Source organism: Lissotriton helveticus, chromosome 3_1 (genome assembly GCF_964261635.1).
Source record: "Lissotriton helveticus chromosome 3_1, aLisHel1.1, whole genome shotgun sequence".
Lineage (NCBI taxonomy): Eukaryota > Metazoa > Chordata > Amphibia > Caudata > Salamandridae > Lissotriton > Lissotriton helveticus.
Window position 1 is genome coordinate 1,774,800,046 of NC_136061.1, and position 17,009 is coordinate 1,774,817,054.

The window sequence follows — 17,009 nt, forward strand, 5'->3', positions numbered from 1 at the left end:
AAGTTGGTGCTGTATAAAAATGCACAAATTCTACTTGCCACAGCTGTAGGGGCAGTGGTTGTGTAGGACGGGACTGTGTATTTCAGCTGTGTCCACGCATATAAATTACAGGACATTTAAAGGAGCACTTGTTGTAGGTTTAGTGACCTACCTAATCCAGTGAGATTTTTCACTGAGCAGTTCAAAGCCGCATCAGACGTCACAAAATAATTCTACTATGTCTGTTGTTGGTGGTTGTTAGAGGTTGCGGACTGGGGAAACAGGACTGTGTTTTTTTCTCTGCACTGGTAGCCCTTTTATATCTAGTGCTTCACAGACCGTGCATATATGTGTGCATTAATTGCTTATCCTATAAAATACTATTTATGTATGGACGACATATTTTCAAAAGGGGCATTTTGGCATTACATTTCTTTAAGGTGTTTCTAATAAAACATATGTTTTTAAGTTTGAAAAGCAGAAGCATCAATTGCTGATCAGAGATCGAGTATTTTTGGTATTTACACGAGTACTTACACAAGTTTGAGCTATTGGTATTGTAAATGCCAATGCGTTTTATTTATGTTTCTTTTTTAAAAACATGGATAAAAGGCATTGTCATTTTCAATGCCATAGTTTAAGCTATTGACATTGTAAATGACAATGCCATTTATTTATCTGTTTTCAAAACCAACGCATGGGTGAAGGGTTTGTCATTTAGAATGCCAATGGCTCAAACTTTTGCAAATGCGAGACCTATTGCATTGCAAATGCTTGTTTTAATATCTATTTCACTCACAAGCGTGCATACAGAGCAAGGACTGTTAATAGACTAGCCTTTGCATCGTTTAATACCTAGAAACCACTGTGTCGTGAATCGAAGGTATATTAGTTGATATAATTTAGGTGGACACTCAGTGTGTCAGGCACTTAAAATACAGGACATGCTTCAAATCGGTCTAAACACCCCTTGAATGACTCGTGGTGTTTGTATTTTCAGTACCACATCACTCCACAAACGCGACGATTCTGCCTTGAATGCAAACATAGTGCATTCATGTGTGTTCTCTTCTCCAAAAAACAAGCATTGATCAATCAGTCCGAAGCCAAAAGTCAACTTTTTTGTTTGTCTTAAGAAGTGTCCCTAAGAGATCAACTCCAGTCGTGCACCTTTTGCGTCTGCGGTGGGGCAGATACATCTAAGATATGCCGTCTCTTAAAATATAACTTCCACACTCCGTTCTACACCTCTCTAAGCAAATGAAAGTTAGAACTCGGTCTGTCCTCCGCTTTGCTTAGCCCTTGCTTAAAACATATGTGAGTATTCAGCCCATGTACATTTAAAGAAGAAAATGAGGCAAAGAGGCTCTATTTCTTTTTCCCATGTTCCATTAACGTGAAGAAAAAATCTAAATGTTGATGTTTCTACAGGGAAATAACTTTATCACATTATTCCTAGTTCTGAGTGTGCCTCTGTGTTAAAGCATTGTGTAATTTGAGCCAACCACTTTTGACTGTTTCCTTGTGTTCTTAGTCCTGCAACTTTTTACTGTGCTTTAGAAGATGACTTAGTTTCAAAGTGTCATTGAAATTAGACGAATGCAATTTTTAGTGTACAGTTTTTTGTTCAGCACCATCATTAGCTCTCGTGTCTGAGACCATCTCTAGGACAGAAAGCATTTAGTGCTAATTTTCACTGTTTATTTAATGTTAATGTCGCTTTTATCTATGCTGTCCTCTCTTCTTAGGGCATTGGCCGGAAGGTTATGGAGCAGCAGGGCTGGTCAGAGGGACTCGGCTTGGGCAGCAGGGGTGCTGGGATCCCAGAAGCATTGGACAACGATGGTCAGAACCCTCGGTGCAAGCGTGGACTTGGGTGAGTTTTAAACCAAGCAGCTACGGTGGAGAGGGCAGGATCAGCAGATCTAGTGTGTACATGATTTACGTTGGGTTTATCCTTCAGTTTGTGACCTCATTTTAATTCAAAGTGTTCCATGTGTATTTTTTTTTTTAAACCTACATAACCATAGCACAGATCAATAAAGTTAACAATATACTTTGATCCATTTTTACCCTCTATATATCTCCACGTTCTGCTCTTCTCATGGGATCTCTCAACTATTAACCAGAAAGCTAGGTTTAGGAGCACATTTCTGCTCACCATATTGTATTCGCAATTGTCTAGTTCCTGGCATGTCACCGTATTGGCTTGGATAGAGTAGCTAAGAAATGCTGAAATAATCCATACAGTTTACTGGAACAATAGGCAGTCCATCAGTGCTGTAGATTGGCTGTAGGTTTGTCTTGTGCAGATTTGAAGATGACATTTGCGTCCAAACTAAAGTCAGCGCTTCTCTGGTTACATGAACCTCTTTCTAGACTGAACGGTATATTAAAGAATGCTGTATTGGTCATGATGGGCAACATGAATGAAGTGCCATGTTGTATCAGATGCATAGTTTACTTGCCATAGAAATAGATAAATCTCCACAGGTGGATAGTATAGTATAGTATTGGTTGTGGTAAAGTTGAGAGAGTGCTAGAAAAACAATCTGCAGGATTTTGAGTTAAAAATGTCAGTTCTTCCTCTCTTGGTGAGCTTCTCATTAGTGTGTCCCTGGTGGGCTAAAATACCAGGCTATGGATTTTTTCTGCCGCCAGGCCCACATATGAAGATCATGGTAGCTGACACAGATATTAGTGCAAAAGAAGTGCTGATCGCAGGTCTTCTCTTGGATGATGCCCACGTTCAACTGACCTGGAACTCCTGGTTCATGCCCCCTCTTGTTTCTACATTCCCCTCCCGTGAGGATCTTTTGTAAGGTGTACATTCATAACGTACCTTATTACCAGCAGTTTCACATCTCTGTTCATCACACCTTCCTTACATGGACACCTACAGGGGAACAGGGAATTCAGTGGATCGGCTGCTTAGACATGGGATCCCATCTAAAAGTGTAGAAAGGTCAGACCGTCTCCCAGGTTCCCAGGAAGATTATTGTATTCGTAGCAAGAACTTTGAAGCAGCATGCATATTTGAAATATGTCTCCCAGTCCGACCAAAGCCAAAGGCCCTTTATAAACTGCTCTGCCTGATCAGACTCTAATGGCACCCCACCGCCAAGATAAACACTCTTCTACCTTTCTCCTGCCACTGCCCAGTAGAAAAGCATTTCAGTGTAGGAAGTTAATACCTTCGATCACAGAGCTCGTAGTGCATTAGTCTGAGCTAAACAACATTGCAATTGTTGAGTTCACTCCAATACAGCAACTGCTGGCCTCTCCCATCGCGCATAACCCCTCATGGTCTGGAGCCTTCACCTAGGCCATGCGGTGGGGAGCAGAGTTCGGATAGGCACCTGCAAGGCCTTGGATGTAGGTTTACTTATTGCACAATCCTTGCGTCACTTCTTACATTCCTTGTTTGCTTCCACTCCCTCTCGCCAGGTATCGTGGAGAGAAGCTGCAGACATTTGGTGCTGTGAAGAAACAACGAACCGACAAGAACATCTTCATCTCCACTGTGTATGATGAGCCTCGTGAGGTGGACCAGGGAGACCTGCTGCTCAGACGCCAGCCACCAGTCAGCATGAAGTACCGTCCAGGCAGACCAGCCCCTGGACCATCGTGACACATGGACCTTGCCTCGTGCATAGATCACTTGCTTGGGAGGTGCTTTCTCGCAATAGGACCCCCATCCTTTTATTCGGAACTGTTTCTAAACTTCAAAACGTTGTTTTAAAATATTTATTGAAAGTAAAAATATTTTTCTATTTAAAAAAAAAAAAAAACACTTCGGAAAAAATTGGAATGTGCCTCCTTTTCTACTTCAGGGCTCAGTAATGTTGCTCAGCTTGGTGGGTACTTATTTTTTTTTGTTTGTTTTTTATCAAGGGATCTGGCGCGGACCTGCTGTGTTTCCAGACATTACTCGCTGTCATGAGAATAGTGCTTCTAAACGCCGTACTTTCTGAACACTCCTATACACTCCCAGAGTAGCTGAAATATGGATGTTTAACTATGTCCGTAGATTGCGCCACCATTTTAGCTCCTGGAACTTCCTACCTGAAAAAATATTATTTTGCAGACACCACTTAAAGTCCTTTCAAAGTAATACATATAAAGCATCATCAGGGATTCTGGCTCATAATCTAATTGTTTTCTGGCAGAGGTATTGCAAGAATACATGCCAAGGCCAAGCAGTCCCCTTGATAGGGTAGGGTACATTGTTGTACCAGCACCAGAGGTTGGTGAGGTGACGTTTTGCTGCAGTGCTTTTAATAGCACAAGAGCAATCAGAACCTCGACCCTGTTACCAATATGTAAACTTGCTGATGGCCAATTACATTTTATGTTTTGAAAATACACAGTTTTGTTTACCGTGAAAGCTTATTCCCAATCCCCTTCTGATCGGGGCGTCCTTCATCAAACTATGCTCCTGATTGAATGCTTTTCAGAAATTGTTGGGATCCACAATCTATGTTACTACCCTCAGAAAGAGGCACTGAAGTTTTATGGCATAAAAGTCTTCGTAGCAGAAAATCCCTTTATGCAGTACCTACAAGCAAACACATCACTTGATATTTTCTGCTCTATTGTTTGAGTATCTTGGAGCATTTTCTTGTTCAGGTGCCTGACATTAAGCATATGCCCAGATCTTGGGTTTCTTTGTCCTCACTTGAACCATTCAGCCTGAACCAGGCCTCACCACATCGCCGGGGCCTCCCCACGCTCCTTCCCTCTGGTCCATCCCTTTGTTAATCTCCTTCCTCTCCACATTTTGACTTGGTCCCTAAACTCCCACCCTTCCATCCCACTTGGCCCTTCCTACCCTCTCCTCTCCGAGTGTTCAATCCAGGTAAAGGGCCGAAGGTTGAGGTCATCTCCCTAAGGGGCCTTCCCCGTCGGGCGTGAAAAGCACCTTAAGATTTGGGCTTTTGTTTCTTCTGCCTCAACTCCATACATTCTTTATTGATGGATTAACAATACTGGCAGGTGCCTTCTAGCCACAGGACCGCCATTGCTCAGGAATGCTTTTCCCAGACCTCTTTGATGCATGTGGATTTTCTAAAGGTGGTGACTCTGCGTGAATATTGTGCATCCACCACAAATATCATTACTAAAGGTAAATAACTTTTACATTCAGCCCACAGTCCCTGTCACAGATAAGACTTCTATATACAGTTCACATGGCTAGAGTTTGGGTACATGGGGTCGAGGAGAGATGACTAAACAGTGCCACTCTGCACTGGCAATGGATGCAGGCTTGGATTAGTGAATATCCCTGTATGCAGATGACATACTCCTGAATATGTCTGACTCCAAAGTAACAATTGACATAATAGTATATATTTTCAGGACTTTTGGTAGGTAACCCACATTTATTATCAGTGGGCATAAATCGGTTCGGCAGCAAACGGTGAAATGCTCCTTTCCTTTATAGGTGGCCCACTCGAGGTTTCCAATCTTAGTGGGCATTTATATAACGATGAATTCAGTAGGAACAACTTTATATACAGCCCTGGCTGAATTTCAAGAGTATGCCCTGGACAACCATCTCCCATCTCCCCTCCCACTAATGGGTAGGGCATCTCTATACTAAATAATAGTGCTTCCCAAATTACTGTTCTTATTCAGAATGCACCAGGTAACATGAACCGTTTTCTGAAAAATTGATACATTAGTTCAACTGTTGCTTGAAACTGTGGTACTACATGAATCTTGTTTGACAAAGACGCATGGGATATATGATGGGGGAGGGCGGGGGCTGGCAAAACGAGGCCCGAGAAAGTGTTATTGGGCAGCACGGTTAGTTGTGATTAATGACTGGGTGTTTTCTTCATCATAGCAGGAACCTTCGATCCAGGTTGATAAACTCGCTATGGGAGATGGTGATTACCCAGCCGCAATACATGGGCTAATGCAGTTGACATTCCTACAAATCCTAGGCAGGGCCGTTGGAGTTATGTGATTCGCCTTTTCTTTAGCATAATTATGGATTTGCTGCATTTGGCACATAATTATTAATCTGCTGCTTAATTGCTAGATTTTAACAAAAAAAATGGTCAATAGTACAAATGGATCAAAAGTTGCAAAAAAAATGCTGACACTTGTTCCTGCACACTGAAAGGCCTGTCACAAAGATTGGCTGGTCATCTTTCAGTTGCTTATAGCTATATTTGGGTGTTAAATTGATACTAATTATGTGAAACCTTTTTCAAGACAGTATTACCATGTGTAAAATGTCAAAATAATGATGCAATACTATCACAAATGGTGCCGTACTAAAGCCCCATAACTTACCTTTCCTTGACGGATAATTTAGTCAATACTGACGCAAATTTGTTCCTCACCTGTCGCATAGTACTAGTGGCCCTGGACAATGGCAACAGTAATCCACTGGTAGAGAAAGGCCAACTAACAGATGAGCTGGGAGGATTAGTTGATGGGAAGAATCTCTGTGGTAAAGCGAGGGACTGAGTAAAGTGAGCTACCTACATGGATTGAAAGGCTAGGACTCGAGATTTAAACCGAGGGTGATGTCTGTGAATTAGACAAACTAAAATCTTTTGGGCAACTCGCATGAGAAAACAGCCTGCAACATTGGCCCCATTAGAATTTAGTGTCTTATCTGAGATATGATTCATAAAGGGGGTGGTGATGGACAGAGCATCTGAATTAAGCAGAACACTCCTACCCAGTCAAGAGATCAGGGCTTGATCCATCACCGTTTTTTAGCTCACTGAACCAACCCAGTTCAGAACCTGGCTACATGCAAATTAGTCTGTTCCTGGCCCAATGCATCATGGGAACAGGGCAGACCAAACTACCAAGCCAATTCTTTACTGGAAAGGAAACAAGCTTCCAGGGACCGGTTTCTGGCATTACAGCCGTCTTCGGCCCAGCTTGCTTGAATCCTGATGGTGCAGTGAGCTAGGGACTCATGTCTGAGCATACCCTTCCACTCCTATAGTGGCCAAAACGATTCATAAAGGGGGTGGTGATGGACAGAGCATCTGAATTAAGCAGAACACTCCTACCCAGTCAAGAGATCAGGGCTTGATCCATCACCGTTTTTTAGCTCACTGAACCAACCCAGTTCAGAACCTGGCTACATGCAAATTAGTCTGTTCCTGGCCCAATGCATCATGGGAACAGGGCAGACCAAACTACCAAGCCAATTCTTTACTGGAAAGGTAACAAGCTTCCGGGGACCGGTTTCTTGTTTCCTTTCCAGTAAAGAATTGGCTTGGTAGTTTGGTCTGCCCTGTTCCCATGATGCACTGGGCCAGGGACAGACTAATTTGCATGTGGCCAGGTTCTGAACTGGGATGGTGCCGTGAGCTAAAAAACGGTGATGGATCAAGCCCTGATCTTTTGACTGGGTATGAGTGTTCTGTTTAACTCAGATGTTCTGTCCAACACCACCCCCCTTTTCTGAATCGTTTTGGCCACTATAGTAGTGGCAGGGTATGCTCAGATGTGAGTCCCTTGCTCACTGCACCATTAGGATTCAAGCAAGCCGGGCCGAAGACGGTTGCAATGCCAGAAACCGGTCCCCGGAAGCTTGTTTCCTTTCCAGTAAAGAATTGGCTTGGTAGTTTGGTCTGCCCTGTTCCCATGATGCACTGGGCCAGGGACAGACTAATTTGCATGTGGCCAGGTTCTGAACTGGGATGGTGCAGTGAGCTAAAAAACGGTGATGTATCAAGCCCTGATCTTTTGACTGGGTATGAGTGTTCTGTTTAACTCAGATGCTCTGTCCATCACCACCCCCCTTTTCTGAATTATCTGAGATATGGCAGAGTATAAAATGTGACATGTAAGATATTAATTATTAATGCAGCGAGCAGTTTAGATTAATAACTGGCTAATCTGGCAGAGGTGGTGAAGTCCAAAGCGGGGGAGGCTATTTGGCACCCAATAGGTAGCTGGCGAAAGTTGTATGACGGCACAACGCAGGGAAATACTTTGCATGCCTTTACAATGTATTTTTTTACTCCACATTGTTTAAAACTGACATGTTTTTGCAACACATGCCATTACCACGCATTTATATGCCATTTGAAACTGCTCCCAGTAGAAGACACCACACGCAGCGTTTGGTTTACCCTTTGTTCGGAAGGCAGCAGCGGACTGGAAAGAGTCCTCGCAACATCAATGTAAGCCGTATCTGCCATACGCTTTTCGGAAATGAATATGTATATGTATATATATATATATATATATGTATATATATATATATATATAATGTATTTGTGGGGGGAGATCCCTCACACCCCCAACTTACCCTAAATATGTGATAAAAACATGTTGTAAATTCATATATGTGGTTAAAACATGTGTGGTAAAGGCTCAACATGGTAAAAACCTAGTTGTAAATGCAGTTTCCCGCTAACGAAGCCGGATTTAGGCTAGAATAATTACACATACTGAACCAAATGTCCTACTCCTGAACTAGCTTAAAAAGAGATGGGGAAAATATTGGTTTGATCTATGAATGAAAAGTTGTTCTTCCACACAAAGTGGTAATGGCCAGGTGTGGAAGAGCTCTGGGAGGGGGAGAGGGTGGGATGTGTAGATTTGGAGTACACATTAACTCCAAACCTGAAAACGGTGCTGCTGTGTATATGGCCTCATGATAATCAACCAAGCTATAATGATATGCAATGTAATTCGGGGGCTCATGTTCGCGCACAGGGATGTGGGTAGATTTTGGGAAAGTTCATAAGTGCCAACGCTGACAAAAAGGATATTTAATATGAACTGGTGTATGGTTGCAGGTAAATTTTATGCACCCCGTAGATGCAACCTGGGTAATAACACAATTGGTATAATGGAATTCATAGAAGACAAAGATGTGATGCGGGAGGCTTGCGTGAGATGAAAGCTTTCCTTCCTGCTTTTTGTCCACCCATATGCTTCCAGAGTAGATTCCCAAACAGCTGTCCTATATTTAAATTATTGTATCCCCATGAAGATATAAAACCAACAACCCCTACACTCATGATAGTAATGCATGGAATTGATACTGCTGTTGAGGTGTGGATTTCTGGCATACAATTCGCTACGCACTGATGGCATAACAGTTGCTCCAAGGGCTAGTACTCTTACTCCTGGATGGACCTAAGTAGCATTCTTTGGTTACTTACCTTGACCAATGGGATCCTTATCCTCTTTGGTAGACCAGCATGACTTAACACTTGTCAAGTCCTTTGATTGTCACAGACTACCACATTGTCACAGACTACCCCATCCTAAAGATGTGGTAAAGCTCTCCAGAACACTTCCTACCTGAGCACAGTGACGTATGCTGCACTGTTTAGTGTATCTATCTGAACCCACGCACCTTACCCAAGGCACTAGATTCAACATCCTTCCAATTTCACTCACTGATGCACATAAAAGCTCTTAGCAGCCCCGTCTGGGGTATTATGCGCTGATACACCAGTACAACACAGTAACCTGAATTGTTTTGCTCTCTTGAGTAGCTGTTTCTTGAGCTATTATGTTTGAATTAATTTACTGTATTCAGAACCAGTCCCTTTTTCCTTTTGTGCCCCCTTCTTTACAGCCATCTTTCAATCAGTACTACAAAATACACCTTATTCACTCAGTACTGTTGTATACATATTTTTACCTACCAAAACATTGGGCCTAATTTAACCCATAAATATTTCATATTTGCAGTTGTTTGGGGTCATATGACCATAACAAAGGTTTGGCACACGCATCTTTAAATGAGATCAAATTGTGTGCGAAGACTATCTTTTGCTCAAGCTACCCCACCGTTTATGCACATGCACTTTATTAATCTCTATCCTGTGGTTAATGTAAGGCCACATGTTGTGTGTACACTGTACAAGCATCTTACGTCTTCTACAATTGTGGTAAGGCTAGTGAGAAGAGGAGTGGATCTCGTCAACTGAAAAACCAGACAGGAAATGTATTATTAAAGCACTATCTGGTCTCACGTAGCCCAAATTATATTATCTGTGAGTTGTATGCAATGTATTGTATTTTTACTTGTGCCTTTTATGTCCCTACAGGCTGAAATAAATATGTTCGAGGCATATGAACTGCAGATTGTACACTTTGCATAGATCGCCATCTGGTGTTGGGCTCGGATGATTGCATGTTGTTTTTGTCTTTGGACAAGTCTTGCAGTCATGAGACCGGTGACTCCTCCTTCGGTGTACAGTGCGCATGGGCTTCGGCTCCATCGTTAGATTGTTTTTTTCAGCCATTAGGTTCTGATGAAACTTGCTGCGCTCTGGAACCGTTTCCAGACCCCCTTCGAGGCGCAATTACACAGACTGTATTGTTTTGATCGCGTGCCTTCGATGCGCACTTCAAAAGCTTCCATCACTCTTCAACGCCTTCGAACCTCGACACGGGCCGTTGGGCCTACTTGTGCCGATATAGACGAACGTCGATGGAACTAACTCCATTAAAAAAATGTCCACAGTGTGGTGCTAAACTTCCACACTCGGACCGCCATCCTGTATGCAATTTGTGCCTTTCTCCAGAACATCGAGAGGACAATTATGAGGCCTGCCTTTCATTTAAATCGAAAACGACTATCCGGGATCGTTGAGTTCGACGCCGAGACATGCAGCGAGGCACAGGCTCTATTCCGGACATCTTCAATCCAGGTCCTGATAACCTTCCGGAGCTAGAAGAGATCCTGGACTCCGAAGCAGACTTCTCCGATGCCGATGATATCACTCCAGCTCATAGGGACAGGAGTACTGAAACCCCAGCCCCGACCAAGCCCAAAACAATGGCACCGGTAACCCCTTCTGGCTCAGGTTCACACCGTACAAAGACTTCGAACACCCCGCCCTCTGGCTCGGCACCGAAGGACAGACAAAAGCCATCCGGCTCGAGCCAACCGCTTGGTGCCGAAAAACCCCCCTCGGCATCGAAGGCACAACCGTCCGAGTTGCCACGCCCTCTTCCGTCATCACCGAAGAAGCCCTCGATGCCGAAACCTATAAAAGACCCCTCGGCACCAAAAGACTCGGATTAAAAGTCAGCGCCGAAGCAACTTGATAAGGCTTCGACACCAAAACAGCCTGATAAACCACCGGCACCGAAAAAAAACAGATAAAACTTCGGCCTGAAACAAACTGAAAAACCTTCGGTACTGAAGCATATAGAAAAGACTTTAGTGCCATCAAAACACAAGGCACCGAAAACCTCGGAACGGAGTAAAGCTGTTGTACTGGACAATGTCCCAAAACACCCAAAATCAGTTCCTAATGACAATTCTTCGACGCCAAGCAAGTCTGTGGAGTCCTAGGAACTTTTTTTCCCAGATCCAAAGCAGACTACTATATTTATCCACCCAAAGACTGGGCATATAGTCACCAAGTTACCTGCAAAGAGGAAACCAGAACATTTACCCCAAATACCAGTTCCTCCAAAGAAAATGCATACATCTACTAATACTTCTCCACCTTCACCTCCACATCCTGATAACCCTAACTTAATAATTTCACCACAACACTCTCCAGATTTACAGGATAGTGATGATTCACAGGGGCATGGAGATTTAGATAACGATGTAATGCCATTAAGTCATGTAAATTCACCACAGGAGCCAGACCCATGGTATGATTATAACACTGAACCTAATATAACAAATGATCCAGATTTCTACCCCTCAAAGCCATCTTCACCAGATGATAATGTGGGGTTTGCACAGCTTAACCGAGCAGCTGCATATCATAAAGTCAAACTTCATGCAGACCCTGTAGAGGAGGATTTTTTGGTAGAAACTTTTGCAAAACCACAAAAATCTACTCCTGTCTTATTTATGTTAAAAGGCCTTATCAGACATGCTCCTGAGGTGTTTAAAGACCCAGTCAGAGCTACAGTTCTTAACCCCAGAGTTGATAAAAAATACAAAGCAGCTCCTAGTGACCCTATTTACATTAAGTGCAAACTTCCCCTAGATTCATTAGTAGTAGCCAATGCACGTAAAAGGGCAAACTCCCAGGGATCAGGTGACACACCACCTTCTGACAAAGAATCTAAACTGTAAGACGCATCAGGTAAACGTATGGCGTCTCAGGCTGCTAATTCATGGAAAATCGCAAACACACAAGCCCTGCTAGCAAGATATGACAGGGCCCACTATGACGAGCTGGAAAAGCTCATTCAACATCTTCCAACAGAGTATAAGGACAAAGCTAATGACCTTGTACAAGAAGGGAAATTAATTACTAATACCTTGATAAAATGTGCACTAGATGCAGCAGACACCGCGTCGCGTGCTATAAATACTAGTGTGCTCCTATGTAGACACCCATGGCTTAGAGTATCTGGTTTTAAGCAAGAGGTGCAAAATACAATTCTAAACCAACCATTTGATTAAGAGCACCTTTTTGGACCTGTAGTTGATGCATCTTTAGAAAAAATTTAAAAATATACAGAAACAGCAAAGTCTATGGGAGCATTACAGTCACCATCTGCCAGAGGTCGTTCCTTTTACAGAGCAGGTACCAAAACTAACACATCAGAACACCAGACATCCTCCTATAAAAGTCCCAACCAAGGCTCTTTTTCTAGGAGGTACAATAGAGGAGGTTACAGAGGTGACAACAACAAGGGTAGAGGCAGAGGTAACTACACCCGCAACTCCCCTAACAAACAGTGACTTCCCTACGCTTCCCCCGATCATCCCACACCTGTCGGGGGACACATCTCACAGTTCCTACCTGTCATGAATTCTATCACAACAGACAGGTGGGTAAGACAAATTATCCAATATGGTTATTGCCTGGAACTCACTTCTACACCCCCAAACATTCCGCCAAGACAGCGCCCAATGTCATTAGATCATCTAACGCTGCTCAAACAAGAAGTCTTAGCAATGTTACAAAAAGATGCAATAGAGCCAGTTCCTCTAATTCATCAAGGGAGAGGAGTTTACTCACTTTACTTCCTTATCCCAAAGAAGGACGGCTCTCTAAGACCAATACTGGACCTCAGACCGCTAAACTGTTACATTCATTCAGACCATTTTCACATGGTCACTTTACAAGTGCTTCCACTACTGCAGCAAGGCGACTTTCTCTCCACTATAGATCTAAAAGACGCCTACTTCCACATTCCAATACATCCCTCTCACAGGAAATATCTCACATTTGTGGTAGATGGTCAACACTACCAGTTCAAGGTGCTTCTGTTCTGAGTCACCACAGCACCCAGGGTCTTTACCAAATGCCTCGCAGTAGTTGCAGCCCATCTCAGAAGACAACAAATTCATGTCTTTTCCTACCTAGACGATTGCCTTATAAAAGCAAACTCCCAAAACAGGCCGTGTGCAAAACACGCTTCAAACAATTCGGTTGCTTCACAATCTGGGATACACTGTAAATCTAGCCAAATCCCATCTCCAACCGTCTACAATGCAACAATATCTAGGGACAACAGTGAACACTCACAGCCAAAGCTTATCCCAATCCCATCAGGATAAAAGCTATACAAACACTAGTTCAAAGATTTCAACCGCAACACACTCTTCCAACAAGAGTGCTCATGCAACTAATAGGAATGATGGCATCATGCATTTTTCTCGTCCCTCATGCAAAACTACAAATGCGTCCATTACAAGAATGTCTAGCACACCAGTGGAACCAGGCTCAAGGTCAACTAACAGATCTGGCGTTGGTAAATGACTGTACCCATCGCTCTCTGCAGTGCTGGAGCACAAAAAACCTTTCCAAAGGCCGGTCGTTCCTCGAGCCACTTCCACAGCTTGTACTAACAGATGCGTCGCTCACAGGCTGGAGAGCACATCTCAACAACCATACCACTCAAGGGTTATGGACCTCTCAGCAAAAACAATTCCACATCAACTATCTGGAATTGTTAGCAATCTCTCTAGCTCTAGATTGTTTCAACTGCAACTCGTCAACAAAGTTGTCTTAATCCGTACAGACAACATGAAGGCAATGTATTACATACAAAAACAAGGAGGGACACACTCTCCCCAGTTATCCCGTCTAGCACAGAGCATCTGGAGGTGGGCCATTCCGCGAAACATATACCTCCTAGCAGAACATCTACCAGGAATACACAATCAAATAGCGGATCTTCTCAGTCGTCAAACACAACAGAACCACGAATGGGAACTTCATCCTCAAGTTCTTCTTCCATTCTTTCGTACGTGGGAACAACCAGACATAGATCTGTTCGCCACACACAAAAACACAAAATGCCAAAACTTCGCATCCAGGTACCCACTCCCAGTGTCCAAATGCAAAACGCTATGGATGAATTGGTCAGGAAAATTTGCTTACGCTTTTCCGCCTCTCTCACTCATTCCATTGTTAGTGAGGAAGCTTCAACAGCATTCCCTTACAATGATCCTAGTTGTTCCAACATGGGCAAGACAACCATGGTTTTGCAGCGTGAATCTTTCTGGATTCACTATGCTGTGCATTATTCCGCGGTCTTGTGGTTGGGTCCGGATTCGTAGTCTTTTCTTTGTTTGTTTGTTTTTTTCGTAGCCCAGGTGGGCGTCGGCGTCACACCTCCTTGGGTGCATTTCCGGTGACGTCGGCAAGCTTCCTGCGAAAGCTCCCACTCTTGGGCGCCATCTTCAGATTCTTTTTTTCTGCGGTCGGGTCTGGATCGTTCCCGTTTGGGCTGCAGACATTTTTGGAGAAAGAAGAGAAGAAAATACAGAAATAACAAAGGAAAGTCATCTGAAGACTCCAGGGGACTTCATCGACGAGGAGTCTGCAAAGGAAAAGGTGAATTCATCGAGATCCTCGACGACCGTCGACGAACACGCGACCAGGGAGGCCCTGAGCGCTCGATGATGGACAACACGCCGTTCAAGTTCTGCCGTAACTGCCACCACAAGTACGCGCAGAAGGACCAGCACCTGGTATGCAACCTTTGTCTACCGGTGAAACACGAAAGCGAGGACTGCAACGCCTGCTCCGCCTTCACCCCGAAGACCCTTCGTGTGAGAGAGACAGAGGGTAGCCCACGCCACCGTCCAGGGGAAGGCCCCGACTCCGTCCCTCTACGACCTGGGGATGTCTTCCGAGGAGGAGGACAACGCTGCCGCCGAAGACGACAGCTACACGGTCGTAGAGACTGATTACACGAAGACTTCTAATAAGGTAGGAGACTCTCCGGCCCCCAAGAACCCGAGAGACTCTGAGTCTCGAAAAAATGAGGGCAAGGCCTCGAAAGTGCCGACGCCGAAGCACCAGGCGTCAGCGAGTACTCACAGGCCCAGCGGATCCTCTGAGAAGGAGTCCCCGGCGCCGAGAGCTGTTGAACAGCAGAAGTCGTCGAAAATCGTCCCCGAAAAGGATCGATCGCTGCCGAGGGACAAGGACCCTAAACTACCGACGCCGACCAGAGACCCAAAATCCGCTTCGACGTCGAAAACTTCGGCACCGAAAGGCACGGCGCCGAGCCAACCGCCGAAAAGAGCGGCCAAACCATCCGACGCGGAACACGCGGCCGAGATGGAGAAAAAGAGAGGGCGCCTCGAAGCCGAAATGGAAAACATCGTGCAGTGGAAGAAAGAATTCGACGCAAAGATGAAAGCTTTCACGATCCCTCACAAGGCCAAGCCACCGGTGGTGGAGGTGGTCGAGGAGGAAGACGAGGTCACCGAAGAACAAGACCAAGACCCGGACGTCGAGGTGGTCGACCACCAGGAAGAGTACGAGAATCCCTACGATAGTTACAACTATGGGGAGGAAGAGTACAGCAGGACGGACGCAGACTCGGCCCCCTCTGACCTACAGGAGGTGGATTACCTCGATGTAGAGACCGACAGCCCGGAGGAGGCGGTCGACACGTATCCCTCGAGGCCCTCGCCGCCGGACGACATCGGGGCCTACAATTCGGTGATAAGGTCTGCCGCAGCGGCATTCAAGCTGAAGCTCGATGAAGAGAAGCAGAAAGCAGACTTCCTTCTAGAGACATTGCTCCCAACACAAACAAGGAGCCAGTACCAATGCTCGACATCGTCTTGGTCCAGGGGAAGGAAGCATTCAGGGAGCCCGCAACATGCAAGGCAGTAACTCCCAGAACAGAGAAAAAATACAAACATTCCTCAAAGGACCCACCCTACATTCAGGGGATGGTCTCCGCAGACTCCATTATCACGGCCACAGCAAGGAAGAGGGCTAACGTACCCTCTACCTCTGGACCACCACCACCTGATAAGGAGAGCAAAAGGATGGATCTGGTGGGCAGAAGGATCGAACGGAATGCCGCGACCCACTGGCGCATGGCTAACTCCAACGCCCTGATAAACAGACACATGTACCAGATCATGGAGGAGCTGGGGCAGTTGGTGAAGGACCTGCCCCAGGATGCCAAGCAGAAGGCCGAAAAACTGGTTTAAGAAGGGAAGAACGCGGCAAATTCTTGCCTTAAGACGGCCCTGGATGGAGCAGACACCGCCAGCAGGCTCATGATGATGGGTGTCACTGAAAGAAGACACGCATGGCTAAGGATCTCAGGTTTCAAACCAGAGGTGCAACACAGCATTCTGAACACACCGTTCAACGGCGACACGCTTTTCGGAACAACAGTTGATGAGAAGCTCAGCCAACTGAAGAAGGATAACGAAACAGCAAGGTCCATGGGAGCATTGCAGTTCAGAGGCAACAAAAGGGGCACCCCGTCACAGAGGCCTGGCGGGAGAGGTGGAAACCAGCCAGGTACATCACACCAGGCTTTCCAACAAACGCACCAGACAGACTCGCAGGGCCAGCAGGGTCAGCAGAAGCAGTCCTGGCAATACCAACAAAGAGGCCAGTCCTTTCGAGGGAGAGGAAATGGACGTGGCCAGAATGGAAGAGGGGACAGCAGCCCGCCTCTAAGTGACTTCAAAAAACTCTGTGTGCCCACCCACAGAAAAGATCCCAGGGGGCAGCACGTACAGAGGGATCAAGACAAGCTAGACACCTACGACCACATAACACCAGTGGGAGGAAGGTTAAGACTTTACCTCCAGGAATGGAGAAAAATCACATCAGACA

General features: G+C 45.0%; 1 protein-coding gene across 1 annotated transcript in view; it reads left to right on the forward strand.

Moving 5' to 3' along the window:
- Positions 1-3,770, forward strand: part of GPATCH3 (G-patch domain containing 3) — a 125,187-nt gene extending 121,417 nt beyond the window's left edge. The window contains exons 5-6 of the mRNA XM_078684006.1: positions 1,728-1,855; positions 3,427-3,770. Coding sequence (XP_078540132.1) covers positions 1,728-1,855; positions 3,427-3,610 — 312 coding nt within the window. The 3' untranslated portion in view covers positions 3,611-3,770. The remainder of the gene's footprint in view (positions 1-1,727; positions 1,856-3,426) is intronic.
- The last annotated feature ends 13,239 nt before the right edge of the window (positions 3,771-17,009 follow it).